We start from the raw sequence: 7,518 nt of genomic DNA on the forward strand, positions 1-7,518 counted from the left end.
GACAGAAATGCTTGCCGCATCCTGTTGCTGGCTTCCTTCTTCATCGCTGTGTCGAACTGTTCCTGGATTTCTGAATGAGGGCAAAGTGCGAGAGGAGTGAAAACCGTCTTCTTGAAGGTCTGTGGACACCCTCCTGGGGGTGGACAATGAGCACCTGTGAGTCCTTTGTCCTTGGCTGGGTTGTGGTCGTCTTGATCCTAGCAAAGAGGCAGCTGAGGATGGGAAGGGTATTAAAACCCTTGCGAGTCAGGCTGGAGGCTCAGAGCCCCGACAACGAAGCAGGGCCACAGAGAACTCCTGTTTTGCCAAGTCTCAGGGGGTGGATTCTAAGACAACCATGGAAATCAATGTGATGGGAGAATCAGCTAGAGTCTCGCGGATAGGCATTTGCTGGGCCGACTCGCGTTGCGCTCCTGGAAGACAGGCTGTGGCCCCTTTAAACAATGGCGACTGCACAGTGGCAGGGGGAATCCTGCTGCAGCCGTGGCGATGGTGGGATGCAGGTTCCAGTAGGGGACGGCAGGGGAGAGAGGGCCACGGGAGTCCCAGGGCCAAATCCCAAGGAGTCCTGTCCTAAAGACTTCCTTAAGCTGACTTCCACAGATAGAGGGAGAGCTTCAGGGCACCTACTGGCATCTCAAGACCCGTCTTCACATCCGATTTTGGACCCCTCTGGGTGAAGGATGGGCTCACCACATCTGCTGAGAAAGGAAGCGCCTCGTTGCAGGGCAGAATGATCACATGGGCCTCAAGGTGTGGTGTCAGCAGAAAAATCACTGACCCATGAGCCCTCTGCCTCCCTCCTCCTTTGAAAGAGCAGTCGCCTGCCCCACTTGTAAAAGCTCTGGGGCGCTTGCAAGCTGATACCTCTTTCCAGGACACATGCAAACAGGGACAAGGGCGATTCCAAAGTGGAGTCAATTCTAACATGCGTGGCACTGGCGTATCCCAGAGCAGATGGTGTGAATGTGTGTCACTGAAGGCATATGGGGTGATGGCGAAACACAAGATGGTGTTCAGGCATGTGCCAGGTGGAAGGGGGGCACAAGTGACTTTCCATCAATGCCAAGGAAAATCAAAGAACACCTGGATCCAGGAGGGGGCCAAAAGATTCAGGGAGTCAGTCCACAAAGGAGCAGAGGAGAGAATGTTTCTCAATAATGAGACTGGAAGTGCAGATGAAATGTGACACTGCCTGTCTTAGAAGACTAAGCTGGTCACAGTGGCCTACTGCTCATTCTAGGCTATCCACCAACCGATGAGGTGAAACAGGGAGACCAAGGTAGCTTGCCTGTCTGAGACACCTATGGAAGTGAAGCTCTCCAGGGTCATCCAACCAGCCCAATCAAGCAGAAACAGGTTGGGAAAGAGAAAAAATCGTGATGTGCATGTCCCCCAAGTGTCTCCCTGATGGACTGGAAAGTGATCTTTGTTGAAGACATTCAGCCAGACCTAGACGCATCTAGGCCCCTCAGAAACAGGGGAGACAGAGCAAGAGGGAGGACAGAGCAGGGGCCAGAGCCCAGGTAGGATACAGCACTTTGCCACCTCCACGGGCACAAGGGGAGGGGTGCTGAACCGGTGACTTGTCCAGAGAGGCGAGCGTTCCTGTGACAGGGATTGTTGCCATCTCCCATTCCCGGCTTCCTCTTCAAGACTGTATCGTGGTGTGGCTTCATTTCTCAGAGAAGAGCCATGAAAAGATACAATCATCTTCTTGGACGTGGGTCTGCTCCTTTCCTGCAGGACAGTGAGCTCCTGTGGGGCCTTTGTCCTTGGGTGGAGTGTGGTCATCTTGACCCTAGAAAAGAGGCCGCTCAGGATGGGGATGATAGTTCAATTGCTCCGGGTCCGACGCGTCTCCTCATGTGGTCGGGGCTTTCACAAACCCAAAGTGGAACGGCCAGGAAAACGACTAACAGCCGGCCACATGAACCAGGCAGAGATGCAGAAAGAGGCTCACCAAAGACCGGCCGACATGCAAGAATCGCTTTCTGGCTCACAGGGCACATACGTCCAAACACACACACACACAAGGCACGCACACACAAACACACACACACAAAACGGACAGAGAGAGGGAAAGAAACAGAGAGACAGCGAGAGAGGAGAGAATGGGAGACACACACACATACACACACACACACACACACACCGTGACACGGCAGTGGCACGGAAACACACCCTCCTCAGCCTGAATGCCACCCCTGAGGCTGGGGGTTTCCGCTTTCAACGAGAACAACCCTCGGGTGACAGAGCAGCCCAACGGCACGCAGGCAGGCCTGTCCTAGAGATCACGGGGGCACGACTTTTGGGGAGACTCACCCGAACACCATCCGGGCAGGCCTGAGGCTAGGCTGCCATGGTGCTTCCCACGGACTCCGCCGGGGGTTTCTTCATCCTGATCGGCCCTTTGCGACTCTTGGCATCCAGAGACGTTCCTGTCGACCCCGTGGAGAGGTCAGGCAGGAGCCTCGGAGCCCCGACGCCCAAGTACTGCCACGGAGGGCTCTTGCTTTGCCAAGCCTCCAGGACTGGTTTCTAAGACAACCGTGGGAATCACTGTGATAGGAGAAGCCAAGCCCTTCGGGCCTCGCGCATGCGCATTGGCTGGGCCGACTCGCGCTCCGCTCCTGGCAGTCAGGTGGAGTCCCCTTGAAACAATGGCAGCTGCGCGGCTGCAGAGAGGCTCCTGCTGCAGCCTAGGCGGCGGCTGGATACAGGATCCTGTAGGGGGCGGCGTGGGAGAGAGGTCCGCGGGCGACCTAAGGCCAAATCCTCAGGAGTCCTGTCTTCAGGACTTGCTTGAGCCGACTTCCACCGATGGAGGGAGAGCACGAGGGAGCCTGCTGGGGTCTCAGGACTCCTCTTTGAATCACATCTTGGACCCCTCCGGGTGAGAAAGGATGGGATCACCACATCTGCTAAGGCAGGCAGGGCCTCGCTGCAGCACAGAATGTTCCCATGGGCCTCAAAGCATGGTGTCAGCTGAAAATTCACTGACCCATGAGCTGTCTGCCTCCCTCCTCCACTGAAAGAGCAAGTGGCCGCCCTGCTTCTAAAAGCCCTGGGTCTCCTGAAAGCTGATACCGCTTTCCAGGACAAGTGCAAACAGGGACAGAGACGATTCCCAGGTGGAGCCAAGGCGACCACGTGTGGCACTGGCATATACCAGAGCAGACGGTATGGATGTGTGTCACCGAGGGCATATGGGGCGATGGTGAAACAAGCAATGGTGTCCAGGCATGTGCCTGGCTGAAGGGGGCACAAGTGATCTTTTCATCAATGCCAACCAAAATCAAAGAACACCTGGGATCCAGGAGGGGGCCAAAAGATTCAGGGAGTCAGTCCACCCAGGAGCAGAGGAGAGGATGTCCCTCAAGAATGAGACAGGAGATGCAGAGGACATGCGACACTGTGCCTGTCCTAGAAGACAAGGCCAGTCACGGTCACTTACCATTGCTTCTAGGCAATTCATCTACACATGAGGTGAAACATGGAGACCAAGGTAGCTTCCCTGTCTGAGACACGCATGGAAGCCAAGAGCTCCAGGGACATCAAACCTGCCCAATCAAGCAGAAACAGGTTTGGAGAGAGAAACAATCACGACACGGATCTCCAGGAAGTGTGTCCCTGACGCACTGGGAAGTGATCTTTGTTGAAGACATTCAGCCAGAGCGAGAGGCATCTAGGCACCTGAGAAACAGGGGAGACAGAGCGAGAGGGAAGGCAGGGCAGAGGCCAGAGCTCAGGCAGGATACAGCACCGTGCCTCCTCCATGGGCGTAAGGGGAGGGGGGCCAAAAGTGTGGCTTGTCCAGAGAGGCCAGTGTTCCAGTGACAGGGATTGTTGCCAACTCCCATTCCCGGATTCCTCTTCAAGACTCTATCGTGATGTGGCTTCATTGCTCACAGAAGAGATGGGGAAAGATACAACCTCATTTCTGACGTGGGTCCACTCCTCTCCTGCAGGACAATGAGCTCCTGTGGGGCTTTTGTCCTTGGCTGCAGTGCGGTCATCTTGATCCTAAAAAAGAGGCCGCTCAGGATGGGGATGAGATTTCAATTGCACCAGGACCGACACATCTCCTCACGCGGTCGAAGCCTTCACACAGCCAAAGTGGTACCTGGGCGAAAACGATTGACAGCCGGCCACAGGACCCAGGCAGAGATGCAGAAAGAGGCTCACCAAAGACAGGCCGACATGCGAGAGATCGCTTTGTGGTGCGCAGGGCACATTCGTCCAAAGACACACTCGCACACAGGCACACACACAAACGGACAGAGAGAGGGAAAGAAACACACAGACAGTGAGAGACACAGAGAGAAGAGAGAATGGGAGACACACACAAACGCGCACACACACACACACAAACACACACACACAGAGTCATACAGCAGTGGCACAGAAACACACTCCCCCAGGCAACCCCTGAGGCTGCTGGGTTCTGCTCCGGATGAGAACGACCCTCGGCTGAGAGAGCAGCCCAGGGGCACGCAGGCCGACCTGTCCTTGAGATTCCGGGGGCATGACTTTTGGGGAGACTCATCCGAACACAGTCCGGGCAGGCCTGAGGCTGGGATGCCTTGCTGTTTCCCCTGGAATCCGCCCGTGGTCTCGTCATCCTGGTCGGCCCTTTGCGACTCCTGGCATTTGGAGACGTTCCTGTCGATCCCGTGGAGAGGTCAGGTCGGAGCCTCGGAGTCCCGACACCAAAGCACTGCCAAGGAGGACTCCTGCTTTGCCAAGCCTCAGGGACTTGTTTCTAAGACAACCGTGGGAACCACTGTGACGGGAGAATCCGCTCGCGCCTCGCGCATGCGCATTAGCTGGGCCAACTAAGGCTCCGCTCCTGGCAGTGGGGCTGTGTCCCCTTTAAATAAGGCCGCGGCTGCGCGACTGCAGGGGGCCTCCTCCTACAGCCTTGGCAGAGGCTGGATCTGGGGTCCTGTTTGGGGCCGCATGGGAGAGGGGCCCGCCGGTGTCCTGGCCCAGGGCCAAACCCCCAGGAGTCCAGTCTTCAGGACCTCCTTGAGCCGACTTCCACCGATGGACAGGGAGCTTCAGGGCACCTGCTAGGTTCTCAGGACTCCCGTTCAGATCCGATTTGGACCCCTCCGGGTGAGAAAGGATGGGTTCACCACATCTGGTGAGGCAGGCAGAGCCTCGCTGCAGCACAGAATGATCCCATGGGCCTCAACGCGTGGTGTCAGCTGAAAATTCATTGATCTCTGAGCCCTCTGCCTCCCTCCCCCTTTGAAAGAGCAGTGGCCTGCCCCGCTTCTAAAAGCCCTGGGATTCCTCCAAGCCGACACCGCCTTCCAGGACACGTGCAAATACAGAGGCGATTCTGAAGTGAGGCCAATGCGATCAAGCGTGGCGCTGGCGTATGCCAGAGCAGATAGTGTGAATGTGTGTCACCGGAGGCATATGGGGCAACAGCGAAACCAACAATGGTGTCCAGGCATGTGTCCGGTGGAAGGGGGATCAAGTGACCTTTCCATCAATGCCAAGGAAAATCAAAGAACACATGGGAACCAGGAGAGGGCCTATGCCTGAGTCCAAGCCACATTTTGAAATGCCTGCCAGAGGATTAAAGAGGTTTCTGCGAAATTCACCCCACCCCCAACCCTCCACAGCCCAGGTAGCCCTGACCCAACATCCCCTGTAACCAGCCCCAGCCCCAGCCCCAGCCCAGTCCCTTTGGCTCCTTTCCCCGACATTCATTACGGTCAAAAGATCCAGGGAGTCAGTCCACTGAGGAGCAGAGGAGAGGAAGTCTCTTACGAATGAGACATGAAGTGCAGAGGAAATGCGACACCACCTGTCCTAGAAGACAAGGCCTGTCAAGGTGGCCTAGTGCTCATTCCAGGCCACCCACCCACCCATGAGGTGAAACACGGAGAGGAAGGAAGCTTCCCTGTCTGAGACAAATATGGAAGCCAAGAGCTCCAGGGTCGTCAATCCTGCCCTATCAAGCAGAAACAGGTTGAAAGAAACAATCACGACAGGGATCTCCAGGAAGTGTCTCCTTGACGGACTGGGATGTGATCATTGTTAAAGACATTCAGCCAGAGCGAGAGGCATCTAGGCCCCTCAGAAACTGGCGAGACAGAGCAAGAGGAAGGACAAAGCAGAGGTCAAAGCCCAGGCAGGATACAGCACTGTGCCACTGCCACAGGCATGAGGGGAGGGGTGCCAAAAAGGTGACTTTTCCAGAAAGGCCAGCGTTTCAGTGAATATCTGTGAAAATGCTTTGTGATGCATGGGTTATCCCTCAGAGTTAAACATTTGTTTTGACTTAGCAGTTTGGAAACACTCTTTTTTTAAGAATCAATGAAGGGATATTTTGAAGCCCATTGAAGAGTATATTGATAAACGAAATAACCCACCATAGAAACTAGCAAAAAATTATTAGTGAAAATGCTCTGTGATGTGTGGATTCATCTCACAGAGTTAAACTTTTATTTTGATTCTGCAGGTTTCAAACACTCTTTTGTAGAATCTACAAAGGAACATTTCACAGCCCACTGAGGCCTATAGTGAAAACTGAATATCTTGTGATAAAAGCTAGAAACGAGCTATCTGTGAAAATGTTTGTGATGCGTGGATTTATCTCATAGAGTTATACCTTTGTTTATATACAGCAGGTTGGAAATACTCTTTTAGTAGAATCTAAAATAAGAAATTTCTGAGTCCTTGAGGCCTATTATAAAAAAATGAATATCCCTGATAAAAACTGACAACAAATTATCTGTGAAAATGCTTTGAGATGTGTGGTTTCATCTCGCAGAGTTAAACCCTTGTTTTGGTTCAGAAGGTTGAAAACACTCTTTTTGTAATATCTATGGAGGGACATTTTGGAGCCCATAGAGGCCTACACTAAAAACCAAATATCCCAGGATAAAAACTAGAAACAAGCTATGTGTGACAATGGTTTGCAATGTGTAGAATCACCTCACAGAGTTAAACCTTGTTTTGATTGGGCAGGTTGGAAACATTCTTTTTGTAGAATAAAGGAAGGGACATTTTGAAGCTCATTGTGGCCTACAGTGAAAAACAATATATGCCATGATAAAAACTAGAACAAGCTATCTATAAAAATGTTTTGCAATGTGTGGTTTCATCTCACAGAGTTTAACCTTTATTTTGACTTAGCAGGTTGGAAATACTATTTTTCTAGAATCTGCAAGGGGACATTTCAAACCCAATGAGGCCTGTAGTAAAAAACTGAATATCCCACGATGAAAACTAGAAACTAGCTATCTGTGAAAATGCTTTGCGATGTGTGGATTCATTCAACAGCGTTGAATGTTAGTTTTGATTCAGCAGGTTGGAAACTTAGCAGGTTGGAAACATTCATTTTGTAGAATCAAAGAGGGGACTTTTCTTAGCCCCCTGAGGCCTATAGTGAAAAACCAAATATCCCATGATAAAAACTAGAAACAAGTTATCTGTAAAAATGCTTTGCAATTTGCGGATTTGTCTCACAATGTTAAACCTTTGTTTTGATTCAGC

General features: G+C 52.5%; 1 protein-coding gene across 1 annotated transcript; it reads left to right on the forward strand.

Moving 5' to 3' along the window:
* Positions 1–2,899: 2,899 nt before the first annotated feature.
* Positions 2,900–6,603, forward strand: LOC134760522 (protein FAM27D1). The gene is given in 5 exon segments (XM_063718461.1): positions 2,900–4,265; positions 4,267–4,349; positions 4,352–4,523; positions 4,525–4,600; positions 4,602–6,603. Coding segments are annotated over 5 exon segments (789 nt in total). The 5' UTR covers positions 2,900–3,975; the 3' UTR covers positions 4,770–6,603.
* Positions 6,604–7,518: the final 915 nt, after the last annotated feature.

Source organism: Pongo abelii, chromosome 19, assembly GCF_028885655.2.
Source record: "Pongo abelii isolate AG06213 chromosome 19, NHGRI_mPonAbe1-v2.0_pri, whole genome shotgun sequence".
NCBI classification, from domain to species: Eukaryota; Metazoa; Chordata; class Mammalia; order Primates; family Hominidae; genus Pongo; species Pongo abelii.